Source organism: Epargyreus clarus, unplaced genomic scaffold, assembly GCF_041222505.1.
Source record: "Epargyreus clarus isolate Ecla_fem2 unplaced genomic scaffold, WU_Ecla_fem_2.2 ptg000017l, whole genome shotgun sequence".
Taxonomy (NCBI): domain Eukaryota; kingdom Metazoa; phylum Arthropoda; class Insecta; order Lepidoptera; family Hesperiidae; genus Epargyreus; species Epargyreus clarus.
In genome coordinates this window covers 11,989,230-12,013,463 of record NW_027332225.1, presented here as the reverse complement: position 1 = coordinate 12,013,463, position 24,234 = coordinate 11,989,230, and the positions used below count along the sequence as shown (strand labels likewise).

The 24,234-nt window shown below is 33.4% G+C and overlaps 1 protein-coding gene across 1 annotated transcript in view; it reads left to right on the top strand.

Moving 5' to 3' along the window:
• The window catches only part of nAChRalpha1 (nicotinic acetylcholine receptor alpha1), a 319,225-nt gene that overhangs the window by 282,536 nt on the left and 12,455 nt on the right, over positions 1 to 24,234 (top strand). Inside the window, exon 4 of the mRNA XM_073082300.1 lies at positions 14,389 to 14,433. Coding sequence (XP_072938401.1) covers positions 14,389 to 14,433 — 45 coding nt within the window. The remainder of the gene's footprint in view (positions 1 to 14,388; positions 14,434 to 24,234) is intronic.

Genomic DNA, 24,234 nt, shown 5'->3' with positions numbered 1-24,234 from the left:
CTTATACGTATTTCTTTCTATATCAATCACAACTATTTGGCTAATACATGAATGAACAATGAAGACATAAAGTTCCCTATAAACGTAGTACCGCAGTATGCTTGTCCAGTTTTATCTATGAAAATAAAGGGATGTTTTTACGTCATGCTTTACAAGATGTTTATGAGGCTGTATATTTGGTTGTATCGTAACGGCGACTTCCAAAGGATGGGCATAAAAATGTAGCCGCATTAAGTAACTTGGATAATCTGTACACACTATGGGACTTTTATGGAAAAATACGCTCGTAAATGAAATCATTCATGCCTTAAGATTAATATTATGGTATTATTATAAGCACAAGATCATGTTTACCCCATGGTCGATGGTAATGTATCGAACATGCGAAGGTGGTAGAACCCTTTGTGGTTCAACTCCGACGGCGCCACCGCCACACCACGCCTCATAACAGCAGTGTTAAGCGCTGCTGTGTTCCGGTTTGAAGGGTAAGGGAGACATACTTTTCCGAGGCGTTCCAGCTTAGACCTCAAGGGTAGCGGCGCATCTGTGGCCGACCTCAGGTAGGAATATTTAATCCTATCTGGGGTTGATTACAAATGTCTATAGGGGGCAGTAGCCACTTACCATCAGGTGGACTGCATGCTCGTCTGCTACTCCTATATTATAAAAAAATGCATGCATATATGTCTCATTTGTCGGCGCGCCTTGCAGCCGTCTTAACGGATTTTTTCCTATGAGATGTCATTGGATTCGGGTAAATTGTGGAATGGCATAGGCATTTTTTTAAGTTGTCACGTTTTATGTTTTATAATAATTCTGTAGTTTATACTTTTTTACCGGTAAAGATCTTATATACTCATATTTCATTAACACAATATTTTTCACAACTACGACTATTACTTGTACTCGTATTGATACCACATTGCAAAAATCGCAAACAATATAATAATTTGAACTTAAAAACTTAAAATGCGACTTAAAATTATACTTGTACGCCATTTATGGCAGAATGAGCGAAAATTCTTGACTATAACAATAATGTATACACCTTATTCTACAAATTAAGATTTTTGTATTTGAAGTATGTTGTGGTGGTCAGCCCAAATAATTATCGAGAGAACGCTAATCACTATTTTAAGGAGTATAAAAATGTTTTGTTGAAAGTGACCTGAGGCCTACCACCATCTCTTAAAAATCCATGATAGTTCAGGAAAGTGTTATTTCAATATTACATCAACATTATTTTGTTTTGTATCACGACCTCCTTAAAACAGGTCGTGGTACGGAATTTCAATGTATGATTAAAATAATATTGTTTTAAGAGATGGTAGTAACCCCCCTGACTATCAGTGGAGACCATGATTATTTGCTACTTTAAATACCTAATACAAAATAAAATTTATTCTCATTTGCTACATTTATACCGAGAAGATTAAACTATTATATATAGCTGTCATAACCCATATACGATAAGGTTTTTTCTCACAATCAACACCCAAAGTGCGTAGTGACCTCGCCGGTTAAGCCGTTATAGTGGGCAATAAAGCCCTGAATAGAAACAGTCGATAACACTATAAGAAATGTGCAAATGGGGTTGTTTTTGTAAGATAATACGTTTACTATTTTCTGTTTTTGATTAATGCTGCGTCAGCTGTGTGTAGGAAGATATGTTTACTACACTGATAAGGAAAAATGTAAGGTTGTTAGTTTCATATTATACTAGCTGACCCGGCAAACGATGTGTTGCCATATAAATAAAAAAATGTTAAGGGTGAACAACCATTATCACTTAGGGGTATGAAAAATAGATAGTAGCCGATTCTCAGACCTACTGAATATGCGTATAAAATTTGGTGAAAATCGGTAAAGTCGTTTCGGAGGAGTACTATAACTAACATTGTGACACGACAATTTTATATATAAGATTATGTTTGTTTGAATAAAAACGCAGCAGTATTGGTTACTTAGTTATTTGTAAAATACGTAAAGACTGAATAACTATTAGCAGCCTTTATATATTTTTTGTTTGATATGACATAACATATATTTAACGTACATTTAACCATTGTAAACAAAACCTTACGTTAAGTAACTAATAAAAAATATTTATATAGTAGCAGTCAGTGTGTTAGGTAATTTGTAATTAATCATTATATTTTCTTCATTAATGGTTTTCATTTTTTCGATATCTTCAAAAACATGCTATATATTTTGACCTTTTTAGATTGCTACTAAATAACTAACTAGTTTCTGATGTACTTACGCCCCAAGTAGTCTTGCGTATGATCCATATTACATATTTTACGTTAAAATGATGTATCGTTACAAACTACCCCAATATATTAAAGTTTACTATAAACAAAGTGGAAAAGTCACATGCGTTCCGTTTATAGCTCAAAATGTGCCATAAATATCATTTTTGATGTTCAATCTTTTATTTTTGTTCGATAACACTTTTGTCATCAGATTGCGTACAGCGATTATTGTTCCTATATTGAAATATTTTCTGTATTCACTTTTGGGAACGGCAATAAATATATTTTATTACTCTTTTATTTATACGTGCCCAATGTTCGTAGCATTCAGTAGCCAATTTTATGGATATCATTAATAATGGTCCTTTCTTTGCTTTCGTAGAAATATGAGCAACAATGCAGTTAACTCATAGGCCATTTACAATCAAAATGGTTGCTTAACCATATTTTAAGACCGATTGTTTTTGAGGTTAAGAATACGCACTGTACCTATTGTATAATGTCTTCCGATTTTAAACTTTTTTTTATAATTTTGGGTAAGAACTACATCTGCTGTAAACTAAGTTGAAACTGCTTTTGTAATTTGCTTTACCATAGAGGTGATGAATACTGGTATTTCAAGGTAAAAATATGTTGTTAAAAAATCCTAAAACCATCTCTTTGCATCGGGTCATCTCATGACCCTGATAATATAAACTAAGCTTAATTAGCACTCTCATATTAAGTAATTCAAATTCACAAATAGAGAGTGACCACTAAATTTATATCCAAAGTAACAATACATATAAGCTATTCTGCATAGATGAGTGAAGCGTGTAAGCTCATGATCGGATTGAGGTTCAACATAATCTCTTTACAATACGATACGTTCGGAATGGTTAGTGCCTTGCAGTGGATAAATATGCTAACTTAAAGTGGCTCTAAAATTTTGATATCTAATGTTTAGGCTTTTTATATCGAATTTAGTTATACTATCTCATTTAGGTTAGTTTTCATGGTTGGCAGGTCCGATATTGTTTTTATCTAAACAAGGTTTTCATTTAAAGTCGTTTATTTCCCTTCAATTTTTAAAAATACTTAAAAGATATTTTTCATATCAAAAGATCATTTATGTACAAGACCATAAAACTATTAAACTTCTACAAAATTACTATAATTTCCAAAATATAAACTTAACTGGCTTAGTCTATCTTGTTTAACTGTATAAAACTTAGCAAATTAAGTTGAAAACTTTACCCTCTACTTTAATAAGAAGTAAACGAGAGGCAATTACCGACTTCCTTCATAAAGTCAATTAAGTAAATGCTCTAAGATTTCTTGAGTCGCAAGAACTATGGATGTACAGAAAGATATCTATATACACTAATCTAGAACTAGAATTTAGTTTAAAAACAGAAATTTAACTGGTTGAAAATATAGCTTATAGTCACTCCCGCAATCCAGACGAATACAACGATACCTCATATGTTAAAATACGTCAAATCGTTGAGGCTGTAGGGCGAGCCCAAGAATGGGACAAAGATACTTACATATACACTAGCTAACCCGGCAAACGTTGTGTTGCCATAAACATAAAAAAAAAATTAAGGGTAAACAACCCTTATCACTTAGGGGTATGAAAAATAGATAGTAGCCGATTCTTAGACCTACTGAATATGCATATAAAATTTGGTGAAAATCGGTAAAGCCGTTTCAGAGGAGTACGGTAACTAACACTGTGACACGAGAATTTTATATATAAGATACATATATGCTCAAAAAAGTTGGGTAAAAATGATTTTAATTCCGCATGTAGGTTCTGCCTGGCTGGAAATTGAATCTGGATGCATGTCAGACCGGAGCAATACTTTCCGATGCCGTAATCCTATTGAGACTTGCTTTTTAGTCCATACCTATTGTGAACTTCTTCTACACTTTTTTCAACTCGATAGTCGTTACCCGAATGCAGTTGAACTACTCACTTACGACACCACGGTTCGCGACCCAGCTCGTTGCCAATTCAGCGTCGTCTGGCCTATGACGAATGAATCTGGAATGATGCCAGTGCAATTGTACGTACAATGAAAAATCTCCTTTATGGTTCGCTCATGCACAAAATATAAATTCAGTTACTGTGCCCGTCGTGGCCTAGATATGTGATCGCTTTATCATTTTTAACTGTGCACGGTACATTTGTGATAACAGTCTCGGACGGAAATGATGCCGTGGTAATTAGCTTGCTTTTAGTTTTGTTTCGCTCGAGAACTTATTACTGCAAAGCCGCCTGTAGGGTCGTTTTGACCTTTATCGCTGAGTTCAGTACTCGACGCTGTCCCTGTTATTTGTGCCTTTATTCTTTCATTTACATTTTTGCGTTCTAGATTTCGAAGGGTTAATTTGCTCATTAATATGCGGCTTTTATAACTGAGCTCAATATCTCATTTTACTTCACTGGAAACGTAGCATACGCTTATGGCCGTTCCAGCCAACATTTGTTGATCCGTTCGCATTCAGACCAATTTATTTTTGATCCCTAACTTTGAATGATCCAGAAGTGGTCGAGAGACCTCGTTTAGCTGGTCGTTACGAATAGTCACATGTTACAAAGGAACTATGACGAAGGCCCGTTGTTATTAGAGACGTCGAGTACTGAGCCTTTTTTATTTATACCGACCCAACAAGGTCACTGCGTAACGATGGAAAAGGGATATTTTCTTATCCCCTTAGGGAGGGCCATAAAAAATCTCTCAGATTGTGTTAGTCTTTTTGTGCATTGTGGAATAGCGTGAATATATGGCTTGAGTGATGTGTGAATGACTTTGGGTCGCAACGAGGATAAATGAACAGAAGTGATGGGGGTTCCCTGAGTGATATGACTCCATAATATATTGAATTTTTTTGGCAGAGTAATAAGTCATATGGCAGTGATAGCCTTTGTTACGAATATAGGCAAATCATAGTAATGCTATATCGACGGGTCCTACGTATACTGGTGCAAGTAGCAAAATGTCAAAAACGTTTTTATTGCATCATTCGTATTCTTTAATATCCTGAAAAAATATTTTCCAAAAATCAATAAGTTTCGGAGATAAAAACGTGTAAACTGGTGCAAATAATACTATTTTGCGCTAAAGGACCGTGAATACTGGCGTAAGTCCCTTATACTAGTCTACGTGGTCCCGAACTGCGCGACGCTCGAGTGCAAGTGAACGTTACACCAGTAAGCGTGTTGCGACGCTACTGGCGCGCACGCGTCACACTGATGTAAGTGGAAAGAGTTTTGCGTTATTTTTATTCTATTTTCAAAGAAATAGTATGTTTAATAATATTTTTGTTTCTAATTTTTAGGCCATAACCACGTTAACACGATGAAGCATAAAATATTTCAAGTAATGATTTATTACTTTAAAGTCATAATTTTAAATAAATCATATACCAGTATACGCGTTGTGGCACTTTAAGAAAAACAAGATACACAAATGCAAGTACAGCTTATTTCCAAAGTTTCAGAATTAATTAAAAATTATAAATGCAGTTTTTTTTTTTCAAAATGATTCAATTATACCATTTTAAAATTTTAACTATGTACGTTGAATAATGTTAAAGTTACACCCATCAGAACATTCAAATCGCTCTACTGTAAAGTTGTGCAAACGCACTTGCACCAGTTTACGTAGGACCCGTCGATATATGCATAATGTCATGTTTTTCCTAATAGTTCTTCATGAAGTCTTCAAACTTGTATAAATCAATCCACAGTTGATAAACGTAGTAGACTTAAACTTAATCTAAAGACTAATCACTAGAAGTAGGTCAAAAATAGGCTGATGATAAGTAAATCACTTTGCAAAGCGGAGTAGCATATGATAATCGCATGATGTGATATTTGAGGAAAAATCTGCATTACTGGGATAAGGAAAAGTACGTATATATTGTTGATATTACAAAGTCAAATCCGACGTTGAAGTGATATATTCAAAGAAATATACGGGGAACTGAGTTTCGTGGCAGTAAAGGAAAATATATAAATAGGTATCGCAGTATTTCTTTGACAGTTATTTTTAAGACACAACAGAAGATGTGAAGTTATAGCCTTGTTGTTCGGTGTATATTTGCTTTGTGAAAATAAGTGTTTTTACTTAGCTCTTCAAAAATGGTGCAAAAAAGCTCTCAAAACTGGCGATAAAATATTGGTGGCTCCTGTTGTTGTAAATATCCTTGGGTGACGGTCACTACTTTCCATCAGGTAGCCCGTCTACCTTATCATTAGTTTTAACTATAATACATAACTTAGCGATTCATTTCAGATAAATTTTATTTTGATTCGAATGGCACGTGGCGTCGAACACAGGAATGCAGCAGCTCATAAGTTCTAATTTAGAACCCTTTATCTAAGTATATTTATGTTACCATAACTTTTAAGAAGGTGTAACTGTGCCGTACCATTCAAACCGAAATTTGATAGAACCCTCGATGGTCGTTTATATTTCTTTTGACTTTTGTCGTTATTAAAAAGACGAATTATATACCCAAAAAGTACGATCAAAGAAACATCTTTATAAATAGTGCATCATCATCATCAATACATTACCATCCCATTGCTGGGCACGGGTTTTTCCTTCACCGTTTATTATAAATAGTTAATATACCAATACTTTCGAAGTTGATCTCAACGTAGTCACAATTATTTTATATCTCATGCCATAACCGCCATAAACGGGCGATTACGAGCTCACCTAATTTGTGACGTCATGCTACTCTGCGCGGTTATTTGGCTGTTATGGTTTTATGGGTTTTGTTTTATAGGGCTATAATTTAGTGACAATGAAGTTTTGTACCGCACTATTAGATGTTATGTACGAAGCTGCATATATTCCACTCACTATGATGCAACATTGGGAAGATTCCACGACTCATGAATCTACTATGTCCCATTTCTGAAGCAGGTCTCACCTCAGATTGAGAAGGATTTAGGCCATAATTATACACCTTTTCTAAATTATTCCAAGTACGTTTCCTAACATTGTTTTTATTCACATTTAAAGGAAGTAACGAGTTATTCCTAATATTCATCTTTACAATTAGTAAATACTTAGTAACGTGCCGTTTTCCTAAATTTCATGTTTAATATACAATTACGGCACTGTCGCGTATTAAGCTTCCATGGTTCGGAAGGAACCTTAAACTCTGTGTTTGAAAACAGTTTAAAACAGGTTTAAAAACATCCGACATGGAATGGCCATTAATATGTTTCTACTTACAATACATTGCATTCAAGTACTGTTGTATGCTCCAGGCCATTTCCAGTTATTTAATATAGCATGTTTTCACGCGTTGATTTTATTTCGCAACTTCCAAAAAATATTGATGATTGTCAATAATATTACTTCTAGTATCCGTCTAATTCTCTGCCTTACTTATCTACAATGTCTCTTGAATTAGGGCAATCGATTGAGTCTAGTTACCCAAAGTTCCCTAATAAGTTACACAGATTGCTAATGACAAACTAAATCCAAGTATCTAAATCAACTACAGAATTTCTTGGTCATACCAAACTTTATCAGCCCGCAATCAATATAACAATATACATGTAGGTATGTATGTCACATAAGTTAGGGTAATAATTATCCCACAACCCGCTGTGTCACCCCGACATCAAACAAAACCGGCCCAAAAGTTGCTCCTTGTAGCATGACAAGCAACGCACTACTGGTCTGATGAGTAATTAAACTTTGTAAATGAATCAGCGGGGTCAGCGACAAGTTGACGGTGAATTCTAAAATCCTTTTTGAGTTTCACTTGTTGTATAATTATACTAATGTCTACTTTAATGAGGGCAGCGTAGTGATGTATATTTGCACCTTCTGTTTATGGGGAGAAAGATTGCGTAACTGTAGGATATAAAAATATTGCAGAAACATTCTAAAGAAAAGTAGCAGAAAATACAGTCCACGGTAAAGTTACTTGATTGAAAATTATAAAATTGAGTATCAGAAAATTTAGCATGATTAGTTGACACCTATTTGGGCTTCTAAGCTGCAACAATAACTTTACATACTTTTCAATGTAAAAGATACCTCATTTGTCTTAGCAGAATAATAAATTTTGCTTAAAAGGCTTATTGCCCCAATCCCCAATCCCAAAGAAACAATAAATCATGGATTAAGGGTGTTAATTATCCCTCATTCTGTCGTGTCACCTCTGACCGGTGTCAAACCAAACCAGCCCAAAAGTGTGGTATGACAAGCAACGCACTACTGGCTTGATGAGTTATTAAACTTTATAATTGGATCAGGGAGGTCAGCGTGGCGCAACGAGGGTCACTGGCATACCATCAACGGCGACGATGTTTGGGTTAAGTAAATGTAAATTACTGAGATTGGATGTTTTCTTGTTGACAAAATCTTGAGACGTGAATTTCTCATTTCATGTACCTATAGTTCCGTATAACTATGTTGTAATCTTTTAATAAGGCTTCTTCACTATATTTCTAAAGTTAATATGATCATAATTAAGATTTACTTAACACAATGTCGAATTAAACTTGATTTTTGTATTCCGTAGATCAGTGACCTATCTTCCAAATTGATTAGCTTTGTAATAATTAGCATCAGTGCAATTGTGCAATTAGCTATATTATAATAAGGCTCATTTAAGTCATGTTAGTATAATATGTTATTGGTAACTGCTGACTAATGGAACAGAATTGAAGGAATAAAAAATATTAAGGTGTTGATGGGCTTATAAAAACACATTATTCATAGGGATAAGGATCATAATGATACATAGTCTGGGAATAAATATAGAAGAAGAAGAATCGACATTCGACGACTCGAAGAAATGTTCTGACCCCAATCAATCTAAAAGATAGGCCCAAAATCAACAATGAAGCTAAAAGCAAGTTCACACAAATATCGCGGAGGGCAATAAAGTAGCAATTAAAGAAAGCTCGATCCATATAAAATAATCTCCAACTAAATTCACTTCCAATTGTAGGATATTAGACTGTCTACAAAAAAGTAATAAAGGAACTGGAGCAAGTCGAAATTTCCGTTATTACCAACTCTGAAAGAATCCCCCATTAACGAGGTACAAGTCTTGCGAGACAGTGGAATGCAATTTTATCTGTGCCCGAGTGTGAAGCCTCCGGTAATTGAAGTGAAGTCTTCGGTAATTAAAGTTAAAGGAATCTGGGAAGTTTGGCGCACGGAAGGAAGTTAGTTGGTGTTACGCCATTACAGTAGTGAATAATGTTGTGCATTGGTGCAACTTTGTGAAACTATTGTGTTGTTTCGTCGACAACTTCCGAAAAGTTTTGGCGCTAATGACAAAAAGGTCGCGTCGCTTGTTGTTCGACATTCTGCATTATTTTGTATGCGAGCGCGCTCGACTCGGTATTTTTCAATTTGTAGGAACCAGATTTTTAGGGTAAAAAGTAGCCTATACCATGCTTTGTAAAGTTGTATTTGTGTGCTCTCGAAATTAGTCCAGTATTTTTCGAGATCATCCCCTACAGAAAAACTGGTTCATATGTTTTGATATCCTGGAAAATTGTACAGTGTATCTCAGTTTTATTTATATGAACACGTTTTAAATGTGGGAGGACTCTTTGTGTTTTCACTGGCGCGAACCACCGTGCTCTATTTGAAGGGCGAGGTAATTGAAAAATAAAAGAAAAGTTAAGTTAAGAAACTGTGCTTGATCTTCTTGTTCTATTTAGAGTCCGTTAAATATTGTATATGGTCCGCACATATCGAGCGTAATTCATCATTGAATCGATAACAGTATCACAGTTTACATCGAGAAAGGCCTTTAATTGGCGTTTCCACGCTTCAGTGTACGGTGCGGTTAACAACGTTTACTATTAATTAATTAAGAAACCGACTGAATGCGGTGCAACTGGCTCCTGTTTCTTTATTAATTAACACTTGAACATTGTTTGTCATCTTTGAGAGCTAAACCAATTTTGGGAACCGTCTGTGTTTACAATCCTATACTGAAATAGTCTGGGATGCCTAGTTCATTTTCAATTGAAATGACATTAAATATGATTAAATATGACAGAAACGTAAAGAATTTATGCTATATTCCGACCTTTAGAATTAAAGGTAGATCGCAGTAGTTCACCATAGAACTCATTTTTTTTCGAATTACCTGGATGATTGAAGCCCATGCAACATAAAAAACGGTTTCGTTATTTTAACAAAAATGGAAAATTGAAATGCCTACGCATTTTTTATTATTTAAGCAAACTCGACAACACAGTTTACCATAATTACAAACAAGACTAATCTTTACCGTAAGTACATCTCGTGGCAGCTTAAACGAGATACCCCAAACCAAACGAACACGACAACTTCATCTCAAACAAGACATCTTGAAACCCCCACAATAGAAGGTAGTGAGATGGGCGGGGCTCCATTTGAATAATACGGGCACTGTACTTACTTAGCTACGGAGAATATTTGCTTCGTTTGCGTAACCACTTGTTGTTTAAAGTTTATGAAATGTTACATTCTAATTCTTATTTCAAATAATGAGTCCGTTCAATTATTCTTCCCTTATTTCTGACGTTAATATCAACCCTCCAATTTTTCAATACATTCGGTTCTCCCGTGTTAGTTATCAAGGTAGGATTTAAACATGTTTTTGAATAACAGGTTTATTGAAGTATTAAGCATGAGGAATTTCTTAATACATGTATGTCTTCCCTGTCAAGGTGAAGGACAAACATTTGAGATGTCTTTGTTTTAAACTTTGATTTGGTTAAGCATTTACAAGAAGTGCTAAAGAGTAAAAATGTAACGTAAATTTTTATAACTCGAAACTATTAATTAGGTAATGTAGTAATTAAAACTATATAGTTATAAAGGTTTCCGGAAGGTATATTCCACTCTATTCCATTATTTCATTTCAATATCTTCTGCTTGTAGAACAAATGGGAATGCACTCATAATAACTTAATGTTAAGCAGGTCCTAGTGATGTTGTCATAAAATAAAATGAAAATCTCAAAGAAGCTAATAAATCTCTAACAATATCCGCAACTAGCAATTTAACAAAACACTCGAAGGTAGCGAACAAGACGGTTCATCTCAAACAAGACATCTTGGACAACACAATGGAGGAAGCGAGGTGGGCGGAGCTTCATTTGAATACGAAGTACACTTACTTAGCTGAAGAAAATGCAATATTTACTCCACTCTGCAACTAGACACTTATTGTAAGCTCCATCCTGTTTAAGAATAAATATTTAAAGCTGTTCCTCTGTTTCTAGCTGTTTTATGGACTTGTTTTATTTTAAATTCTAGAATTTTACTGACAAATGGTAAATAAAAACAGTAAATAGAATATTAATGTTAAGCAGATACATTTAATTTGACACGGTTAGATATCCGTTAACTGTAAAAAAATCTGGTAATTTTAAAACAGTAACAAAATAGATAACCGAACATAGTAAGTAGTACCTCTTTTTCAAAAGTCAGTGGGTGCCGTAAATATACAAAACAAAGTTCCGAAAAAGTCGATTTTTATTAGGCGCGAAGTTGTAAGGTTTACATAACTTCAAGAACATTATGGGAATTTTTAACGTTCCTGCAATGTTTTTGGAGATAAAAGAAGTGATAATTATTATCGCAAATAACATCGAAAAATTAGATTCTTCGGTAAGCTTTTGCTTCCCTATGATTCTCAGAACTCCAGGCTATAAGGTAATTCTGACCACTGGACCGTCAGGATAGCCCGTGAATGTAATTTGTTACATCCAAACACTTATGTTACTGTTACATTTATTAAATTTTGTCAATAAGATGATGCGTTCACAACAACTCACTGTGTACACAACCTTAGCTCCATTTATCTCAAACAATGAACTATGAAGATGATATCAGTAACCGGCTGTTATACATCAAGCCCTGTTAACTTTGTTCGATTGTTCCAGAGAAATTTCATTAAACTAAACCCAACTTCTCGCTCATCTCAAGGCCCGGCTTCAACTATGATCGAACTAGTTAACTCGTATCGTGTACTTGAGTTATGCTTGAAATTACGATGGTCTTGAGTGTTTTTAATATAAATTTCATCTGCGAACTTTCGACATCTTGGAATGAAAGTTGGATCGCAAAATTTAATTAGTCGATAGTGCGGATTCGAGCTGAAATTAAAATAATAAACTCACCAGCAACCGAGTTAAATCAACAAGTGAAAGTTTTAAATTTAAATCAAAATACAAAAGCGATCGAAAGCTAACCTAAACCTAATGAAAGTGAAAAGAAGTAAATATAGAATATTAAATTTTATGATAAAGAGTCATAATTCATAAAGACTAGTATTTCCGCTATATAAAATTAAATAACTTTTCAAATGTAGATAACGATATTTATATAATACGACGAATGGTGATGAAAAAACCCTAAATCTGAAAAGAGACACGTATTTCCACAAATCCGTATTTCAACAACAACAAAACATTACACGATCGAGTAAGGTCCCTCGATCTCTATTTCCGACCGTTTCGAACAATACAAACGGAACGGACACGTGAACCTGTCTCGCCAGGGCTGGATTTAAAGGTTTTGGTCGCTGTAGGGCACGAAGGAGCAGAGGCCCCAAATTATTTTCCAAATAAAATGACCATTTTTTTCGTTTATTGTTTAACCATGTATTGCTACCTGATAAAATAATTACAAGGAAGAATGTAGTCAGTAATTAAGTGCAAGTTTTGTCAGTAAAAATACGAAAAATAACTATTAGGAAAATATTGTACAAGTTAGTGACCCGTAAAAATTTGGATTTGTTTATCTCTTTTATGGGGACCCTTCTCTTGTGGAGGCTCCGCGGCAGTAGCTTAACCTTCCGTTAAATGCGGCCCTGTGTCTCGCCGACGTCCAGTCAAAGAGACAAATTGTCAATGTACAAACGAACAACCATCCCCGCGGCTTTTATGTTATAATCCTATCATTTCTATTTGTCAGATGTCCGTATTTTGTTGGAAGGTTTTGTCGGAAATATCATTCAACCTGTTGTTACTTATTTTGTGCTTATTGATAAATGAAAAGTCACGGATATCATTAAATTTTGGAGTAACGTTATTGAAGGGATATTTATGTTGATAGTAAATTAAAATAATGAAATGTTTTTATTTATTGACAAAAAATCAAATACTTAACTGAATTATCGAAACGATATCATGTACTTACAGACTCCCATATACAAACAATAACTGCATTGTTCAAGAAGTATTGGTACGATTGAACTAACAATATTAAAAGATTACTTCTTTCTATCAGCAAAAAATATCAACAACATTTATGTTTCAAGTCTGAACGTTGGAACAAAAACGTTTCAAATGGTCATAATAACATGATTTTTATACTTTCACAACAAAATAATAAGAACGTTCTTTAATAAAAATACGACAACTTCTATTTTCTTAATAATATTACAAAGCTTTTAGCGAAAGACATTTTTAAAATTCATTAAGCAATTCTCGTTACAGTGCTACGGAGGCAAGGCAGTTAAAAAACCTTTTTCTAGCATATAAGAGACGAGCGACTTGAAAGTCCACTTCGTGATAAGTAGTCGAAGAGCCGTTTGGAAACAGTTACAAGAAGAGAAAGATATAAAAAGTAGACGCTAAAAGTTATCAAAACACTTCAAATGCAAAAATGAAATAAACTATACAGAAGTCGCCCGTTTTCAATTAATTGAAGTATTCTTGAGAACACTGAGATGCCCCTCATATGAAGCTTACGAACAAAGCAACAAAGTTCATATAGAGCATAATATTATTGCCACTAATTCTACTTTACACGAATTAGCACTACTCGTCAAATGAACTAAGAAAATATATAATATTTCCGACGAATCGACTAAAGCTGAAATGCAAATAAAATTAAATATCTGTTCATATTTTGTCTAGCTTAAAAATGAACAGAGATCCTTGGAAATCAAACCAATTGCATTAAGTTTTATTTACTTCCAAGGATATTCGGAGACTTTAAAACGCAGTACTTTTCAGATTCTTATAGTATAAAATTCCTTGACAAAATTTATTTGCCAAGAATACGCTTTACAGACTGATTTTAACTTTGAACTTCAAAATGCAACTTCGTATTTTTTATTTAAAATTAAATCTTGTTTTCTCTTCTTTTCAGAATCTTAAGAATCAAATCATGACAACGAACGTTTGGGTAGAACAGGTGAGTACGATCTATTTTCAAATCCATTACTGTTTTATGCATGCGCCCTCTGCGATAATTGCCTAACTCTGCTAAATTAACTAAATATGAGTCCGATAAAAAAGCTATAAGTCAACATCGTGTACCCATTATCATGACTACATGACAGAAACGAGGTCGTAAAATAGAACGATACTACCATTCATAAACCGATACAATAGTGATGTGACAAATTATTCAAAACAATCGTATGATCACTGTTTTGAAGGAGAACAAAACAATTATAGAATCAAACACAACACAAGCAAATAACAAACATCTTCACAACACCTATGAAGAAGACAAGCTTTACAATGATAAGAATAATGTTAATGTTATTAATTTCAAATTTGTACGCAAGCTGTTTTTCCACCATTTACCAACGATTTAAGCAAATATTACTTACTAAAGATTCGAATAATTATTTTGGACGATATATAGGAAACTCATATTCATTATATTTTAAAGCTTTAGTATTAAATATAACAAAGGCTTTGTAAGCTTTACCTTTACGGTTCCAGGAATCGCCAGTTATAATATTCCAGGAAATGAGTTCAATTAACGATTTTCCTTTTCTTTTGCAGATATACATATTTGACAAAATATAATCTTATTTAAAGAACATTCGTGAAACATCTTTTGTACAGAAAAGAGGCTTATTTATAAAGGTCACAAAAACATTACTGTTCCTACATGGAATTAGTGTGTGTTTTATTTCTAGGAGTAAATGTATGTTCTCTAATCTTATTAGTAACGACTCGTTATGGAAAACTGAATTCTAATTTTAAGTTGCTGCGTTTTATTAATTTTATACCACCGTTTCAACCAATATATCATCTTAAGCCTCAGAATTAATCATAATTCAAAATGGCTTCATGAAAAATCATTTTTTCTAAAACATATTCCACTTAGAAATGAATCAACATTTCTTGTAAAGACTATTAACTAATCGGTAGTAACATTGACTGAGATTATGACAATAAATAACGAAAAAGAGACAGTACAAGTAAAGAAGAATAAAACTGAATTGAAAAATTCAGTCATTTAAACCTCTGACAAATGGTTCGTATCAGACCGTGGAAAGTGTCAGATCGTCGGAAGAATCAGATCAGCTTTTTCCTTCAATGCTTGTCACTTGCAACATGACTAATAGAACGTCGATGTATGCCACCGTTTTCAACGCGAACATGCCTTTGAGAACTGCAGAAAATTCCATTTAGCAAATTATGTGGCACACTTTTTAAATTTTGGGAAAGATTCTTTGACTATAAATTGAATTTTTATTTTTTATGTTTTAAAGGTGGGGCAGCATACGTATAATGTTATGACGAAATTTGAAGTTTGGGATATCTATTACTCCGAATTTAGATAGCATCGTGAACTATGTTATTTAACCGGAACTTTTAATGATTTTGAAAATTAGCTTTGAATAATAAAATTATTAATAATAAATAATATTAATTATTAATATAAAATTCTGATAATAATAATAATTAATATTATCAGCACGTATTCATAATTACTGTTATCGCTCGATCGCTCTATAGCTCAAAAGTTATCAGCGTCAATCGTTACTTCCTCCAAGATTACATGCCCTATTTCTTTTCCCTTTACCTACCGCCCTGTCACTGATGTATTTCCCTTCCTTATTATTCCTCCCATAAACATGTTTTATGTTCTTGAGACCATACAAGCAATCTAGAGACACTAAAAGAATTACTCAAGCCAGTGACGATGTTATCCACTTACTTGTCTCTCGAGAAACGTTTCTCAGGTTGTATGCAGAAATATCGTTTATTTTCTCGACTTAGCAGATTTCTAGGTCATAACTAGTTAGGGTCAGGTGCCGTTTTAAACTCCACCTTGTGTCAAGGTGGGGTCACGAAGGTGTTTAAAAGGGGTCATACACTAATTTTTCATGAAGCCATTTTGCCTCAATGACTTTTGCTCGCGTTTCACGGGTTTTGTTTTTGGCGGTTAATATTAAGGACTAGGCTATAAAATATTTGTTTAACCTTCGTTGCTAGATGTAATCGTTTTAGGATATTCTTGATAATAATGAAAAAATGGGATGTTTATATTATTATTTTTCTGATGAAAAGTAAATTTAAATTCTATAGTTTCAACAAACATTGTGTACAAATGTGTACCTGTGGCATAATGGTATACTTATATATTTGTCTCACTCACATAAATCTCCACATTCGATCCCTGGTTTAGTTACATCTTAATAATTAATTACGATTGCTGTGCGATTCGTATTTATGGGTGCTCTTCTTTTTATTCCCTACACATGAAATCCCTTAATCAAGGAATCTTAGTGTCGTCAAAGAAAAAATATATTATATTTAAATGCTTCAGTAGTTTTACTACCACACAGCTGTTATATTAAGATCAATTCGTAAAGTACCCCACTACTTACCACATGGTCACACTTACAGCTCCAAATCCATAAAATTCTTATTGATATTCGAGAAGTATACGCTTGGTACCCATTTCAAAGGTAACTTCTGCACTTCATATCTTTTGAGTGGCCAACTATGAGATGGGAGATTATCATTTTATTACACGAACGTAGGAATATATTCCACAGATTCGCGAACTATCGCGGGCCGAATAAATAAATCATAAACTTTGCTTCGACGATCATAACATTTTTATTACCAACAAAAACTCCTATGAGGGAAAGTTGATCCTGCGATAGAGGGAATAAGATATATATTTTACGTGAGCGAGAAAGAGACAACAATAGTTTTGGGAACCCAATCAATAAAATGTTAAGTAGTTGTCTTGCAGGCTGCTTAATATTAACAACGTGATTATATATGGCTCTGTAAGCATTTTTATTTGTCGACACCGTGTTATGGATCTAGTGGTATTGACGTCAGACTAGATAAGCAATATTTTTATTATCTGTGTAGACTTCAATAACAAAACAAAGGACATTCTAGTAATTTGTAACATAGAGGTGATTTGTAAGACTTACGAGACAAATCTAAGCCGCAAGATTTCAAAGAAAACTAGGGCTCTCATGTCTTGCGCGGCATAAGGAAAAAGATGTCAGTTTTTTTTATATTTTCACATCGTCTAATTTTGTTACATTTGCAATGAAATTTGTAACTTTTTTTCAGTCAAATGAAAATCACTTCTTCTTCACGTAGGTATGATTTACTTTCAAGATAATAGACATACATCCAATTCAATTATTACACGTTTCTTTATTAAGGTGCTATATTTTCTTAAATAAATAAAGTAATATTAAATCTACGAGTACTTCCATATTTTGCGCCTTAACTCTATTTTTATGTGTCATATCAATCTATAATAGCATAATATATTTACCTTCCGAGCAGTGGTTTGCCCACAAGATAACGGGTTTAAGTCGACAACTGAATTATTCTGGTCTCCTGGTGACAAACTTCCAAAGATCGTTCGAAACTTTGTCACTTACTACTAAGTTAGGTTCGGAGCGCTAGACCGAAGGATCTTATAGGCCTGAGAGTAATAAACGCCAGGTAGACCGGAAAAGTACATATAAATGAGATTTGGGTGACATAGATTGATATAGATACCCTTTTAGCGACAAATACCTTGGGTTCGTATGTAAACAACTTTATCAAGTACTTTCAAAGCCTAATCTTGCGTAAAAGAAGCGTTAGACATATTTTTTGTAACTTTCATGTTCTTTGCGTTGATGAAATTGGGTCCATACTCAATTTTATATGTAGCGTGTGTATTATAATAGAAATAAAAAGAGTTAAACTTTATAAATTGAATATACGTGGCTGCAGACTATATTTAAACTTAAGACGCTTAGTTTAAATATAGTATCCACATCTCTATTTTGAACAATGTAAACAAATAAATAATAACAGTATTCATTTTCATATTAAAAACTTTTTCAAGTATATCAAAATAGACAAAAACATAAATGATAAGGCAGTAGTTACAGATAGATAAACGAGTCGGTCGAACGTGTTAACTGGGATCAAACGCTTCGAACGATGATTTATGAGCCCGGAAGGAGCGTGGAGCAAAAAATACCCCAGCTCTTTATGTACGATACATGTCACTAAAAAAATTGGGTCAGCTTTCCACTGATATTGAATTCCATACATCATAATCGATGGCGGTTTATGTCTTAGATCGGGGAAAGGGAAAAATTCTTCCAAGTTACGGGCGAAATAAAATCGTACTAATACGATGTTATGGTCCATTTTGGGTGGAAGATTTATCAAAATAACGTCATCCTATAGAAAAAAAGCAGTAGTAGTCATATAACGTACTGGAATATATAAATATGAAAAAGTTTTAGTGCTTTAAGCAATTAAGACTAGACAAGACACTGTAATGATAAAAAAATAATTCGAGAGAATTATGAGAAAATTTTGATATACAACTATAATAGCTACAGTGTATATATTATACAACCTGTAAATTGTTTTCCTGAATTCATTATAAAAGAACATCGGTATTTGCGTGAAAGAAGAGCAACTTCTCAAACTTTAAACTGTAGTGCTCTTGAGGAAAAAGATCCCTTTTCTGCGGTATTAAAGTGTATCAAAAGTTTTAAAATCTTCAACGCTAAGAGTACTCTGTAGCTTCAGAGCCGTTTTAAGTTCATCTTTCTGTACCTAAATATAGCGATAAATATGAATGAAGCGTTCAGATGCTACCTTACAAGCTAACATTTTAGTATCAAAACTATTATGGCTCTCAAAGCTCAGAACCACTTTGATACAACACACGTTATCGTTAAAGCGTAACTCTTTGAAGTTGGACTACAACATCACTGTATAAATTTTTGAAGTATTTCTACATTGGAATATTTCGTCTTGCTGTGCTTAGATTTTATGAGTAAAATATTTATTTGTAAATCCCTATTTAGATATGAATATTTGTCATTGGTAAAAATACCTATACAAATTAAATACCTATCAAAATTGTTCTCCAGTTAATTTAGTTTTAAATACATTCTAACTCTGTTAAGTACCTGTATAAAAATTATCTGATTTATGTATTGTCCCAATGAATAACTTAACCTAGCAATTAGCACTCAATACGCCGATGATTGCCATCTAATTCTTGTTGATATTTTAAAATGCTACATACTAGAATTATGAGGGGTGTTAAGTTAGCTCAGGAGCAACGCTTTTGTATTTAGTGAAGCTCAACGTTTGGCACTCGTAATTCCACTTCGGTTTGATAGTTTCCTCTTCCTACCTTTCATTTTACATCAATTTTTAACCATCAAAAAAGATATTGATTGACATATTTTCTGTTACTTTTACTCCGTTAAAAATTTTGTCGATAAATCATTCGCGGATGACCGCTTTTTGAAAGTAACGAAAAGTTTCAGAATAGAATTTAACTTTTCGGCCACAAAAGTTTCAAACTTGTTTTGAGGGAGAACAATGATTCAAAAATATTAATAGATGGAGTTGTTGGCTTAAAGTTACCAGAAATTTTTATATTTTTTTAGTTCAGACTAAATGGAAGTAGCAAATCGTAGCTCATCTAATGTTATGTGATATCTGCATCGCATGGAATGAAACTATCTCAAATTAAACAGGAACACATTAAGGACGATCACAGACACTTCTATCCTAACAATACCTTTACATAGCTCTTGTAAGGCAGAAATAGATTTGACGACGGTATCTTCGCGCTGATTCGTGGCAGAGTTCACACCGAAACCCGTAACGACCATACCAATACGATGTTATTGCTATTTAGGGTTCATAAAATTAGTGGAATCACCAGTATAGAAATAATTATATAAAATGATATCTCCCTTAAAACTAAATTTTACAAAATTACTCACAGTATTTTACGTTCAAATTACAAAATAGGCGATAATATTATACGATATACTTGACACAATTCATGTATTTTCTACCATTATATCTGCACGCTCTCTTTTATTTCATTCAAAATAAAACTGTAACATGACTGAAGAAAACTAACAAGCGTCGTTAAACTTACTTAAATGTCCTTTTTGCGGCATGTATCATAATAAACTTCTTATTTCAAGACAGAACTCGTAAAGTTCTTCACATTCTATTGCTTTATCTATGAAAATTATGTTGTAAATTTTAAAATGCTACGACATTAAATGCTTTGTAAAATGCATTCTTGTTAAATTCTTGCGAGTTGCGCGCGAGGGTTGAGCAACTTTCCGACATTTTTGCTCAACAATTCTCGTATTACCGTTTGTTTTTCGCTTTGTTGATGATATTTGGCGTTGTATTCGCATCCGAAGTTATTTTGTTACTTCGTTACTCATAGTCGGAATTGTTTCTGTAAACAGGAGAACAACACTTAGTCCAACTTTTGCTTTTATTCTCTTTAATGTTTGCATTTTTCAAAGGATTTTTTGCAGACAAATGTTCATGCTCATCGCGGAAATATTTACTCTATCGTGTTTTTTTTTTCTTTATAATTAGGAAGATGTTTGAAATACGTATCGTTTTAAAACATAAAATGCTTTTAATTAAAACGAGACTTATAACAATTTATTTATCCCAAACAGCTAATAAAAGCGAGATAGTATCCTAAAAGATTTTAAATACATCATTAGCTCATACATACGTTGTTAGGCGTTTTTCATCTATCCATATACATAGCCAAATGTTACCTAAGCATAATATAACTTAAATAAATACTACCCCAAACATATTTTTCTGATTATTTATTTCAAACATATCATTATTTTTCTCTTAATCCTTTCATTTTTTGGATTCATTAAGATTTTTATTTTGTAAAAGTTGAATACAAAGTTGAAAAATGTTCTTCGACTATAATTATACCCGACTGACTGTACTCAATAAGCACAACAAAAAATAAAAGGACCCATTATAGCGGCCGCAATCCCCAAATTGCGTGGCAAGTGCAGCCGACGCAATCAAAGTCGTGGTTGAAAAGCTATAATTTTGTTTCACGAAAATCAACTTTACTGAAAACCGCAGGAAATTTCAGGAGACGAACCGATCTGACCAACGTAATAAATCTGGTGATTTTACGAGCAATTTCGGTACAGTAATTTTACACGCAAAAATTTCCAGCATTCAATTTTTGTGACTGTCATCGATGGCTGAATAATTACTAGATTCTCAAGCGTTCTCTTCATTGTATTCTTGTCCATATGAATTAATCTTATATGAATCCCAATTTACCATTTTTTTTGCCACAATTATAGAAAGGATCAAGCACAATAATTATCTTGGTAACTGTCATTTTCAAAAACAATTTAAAATTTTATTTTTCAATAAAAAGTTGGTAAAGAGCCATAATTTCCAATATCTGTTTCCAAGCACTACAGAATATAGACATGGAAGCACTAACAACATGCGTTATCAAAATGCATATTTTCAATAAATTCATGATAAAAAATACCAAAAATATTATACTGAAAAATAAAATGAAGGTAAAAGCATTTAAAATAACAGGGTCTGTCACGGTGATGGCGGCGGACGCAATCACGCCCCAGGTTAAAAGGCTTTGTAATTTTACACGCGAAAATCAAGTGCATTAAAATTCATTGGCTTTTAAAACAACCCCGATCGAGTGATTATCTCCTTGCGATCTTCCTGCAATTTCAAATTATCGATATTGTATAAGCTATTATTATTCTATCTTAGTCTTAGTAATCATTCAAGAGAGGTTATTTGTGTCAATCACGGGTGTTTGTTATTTAATTAAGCTCGAATAACAGATTGGATTCAGATGAAATTAATTGTATAGATAAATTATTTTATGGAGAAGAACATAAGAATTTCTTTACCCTTGATAATGTAAGAATTAAACTGGATTAGATTATCTATAAAAGATGCCAACGAAGAAGACTACAGAATTAAACAATAGTAGCTGACAGGGCATGAAATGTTAAATGTCAACTAGACAACACAAAGTTAACGCTACATGTACACGGTCATACGAAAATTTTGGTCGCATATCTCGCCAGCGGACCACAAATCGAGCCACAAATTCAGTCGTTGTTACAAATGCCTCCAATAAACGCTATTTGATCGTGGAATGCAAATATTTCAACCGTTTTGCTCCGAAATGTAACAATTTTAACACTGAAATTACGTAATTCAATTAAAATCCAGCGTTATATGACCTATACGTTGTTATTTACAAAGACGCTTTCAAATTAAGGCCACGTAGTCAAATTTAAATTGAGTTTTAGCAACAGTAATTTCGTCTACCGCACAAAGCTCGCCAAAATAATAATTGAGTTCCATGATGGAGTGGAAACGGTTCGGTTTTGTTCCAGGCCGTCTTTTATTTCAAGAGTCGGTCGCCAAATGTCTTGACTGTTTCATCATTGTTGCTTAATGTAGCGTGGTACTCTTTGCACTTAAATTTTATTTTATTTTTTAATTTCTATACATACGTTAATCAATCTACCTGCAAATTGCTGCCTGCTACCTGCAAATTGCAAACTATTATAAATGTTTGTTCACCTCGGATCGCTTGAAAAAATGAAAATATAGAATCATAATTATGTTAAATTGATAACATTTACATAATATTGTAAAGAAATTTTGAGTTGTTACTATTACCGAGAATTAGTTCGATTGATATAATAATAATGATTCACATTTTGTATAACAGTTGTAAAACACTTTTCTTCCTTGTTAAATTATTGAACTTTGAAAATTCAAAACCTGTCGTCAACAAAATTTCATTAATTTGAAATTTATTTTCAATTTAATCTCTGTTTTGTGTACAATGTTTGTATCAACTACGATGTTACTCTAATACGCGGTATACCGTATTTATCCGGTTCATTGTTTCCCTATTATGCTTTAACTTGGAAATTAGCATAATGGAGCCTAAACAAGCGAGGGCGGAAACTAATTTTGTTATTTTAGTTCTCGCCTACATCGTGTATAAACTATAAATTATAATAGATACCGTTGGATCGTGTTCAATATCGATTTACTATTTACTGAGCTACTAATTTATTTTTTTCATAAATCTTTTCAATATTCTCTGTCATTGATTTACTAATCACTTGTAGTCTGATTTACGTCTTGTCACAATATATAATAATCAAATTAATATTGTGTTCTAAATAATTATTGCGCTCTAAATAAGGTATATGACTTACTAAATCCTTCAAACAACATTTTTTTTTATTTAGAAGCTTCACAACCTAAACCTTAGACAAAAAATAAATAAACATGCTCCATTAGTTGTGAGTTTAAAAGACGTTAACGTATTATATCTAGTCTGGTTCTGGTTCGGGTTCTACATCATATCTAGTAAAAGGCATATTCGTTTGCTAGTTCAAATAAACAAAATTTTCTTTCTATTAAACGCACCAAAAAGCCCTTCCGCACACAATCACAGGGCAACAAATAAATAACAATAATACGGAAATGGGGACCGCTTAGGGTCCAATGATGGTTCGCGTCGAGTAAAAAATGGTCAAGTTTATTTTCACTTACACAACCTCCCAATGCCTTCAACCCGGAATCTAATAAGGCACCGCAATTTCCGATGCCCGACCACGGTTTGAGCCAACAGTCCACATTATTCGACCCTCAAAACTCTTAAAACGCCTTTAAGATTACACGAATGAGGTCAGCTATCGAAAATAAATCGGATTTTCCTCAATGAAGTCAATACATTATTGATGGTCTAAGCAGGGTGGTGATGTGGTAAATTCAGTTTGCTCACTACTATGTACCATCGATAACAGAATACCAATTTGTTATTCTTGTCCGATATGTTTGTGTATTGTCTTTTTGAAATTATATCTTGTATATTTAT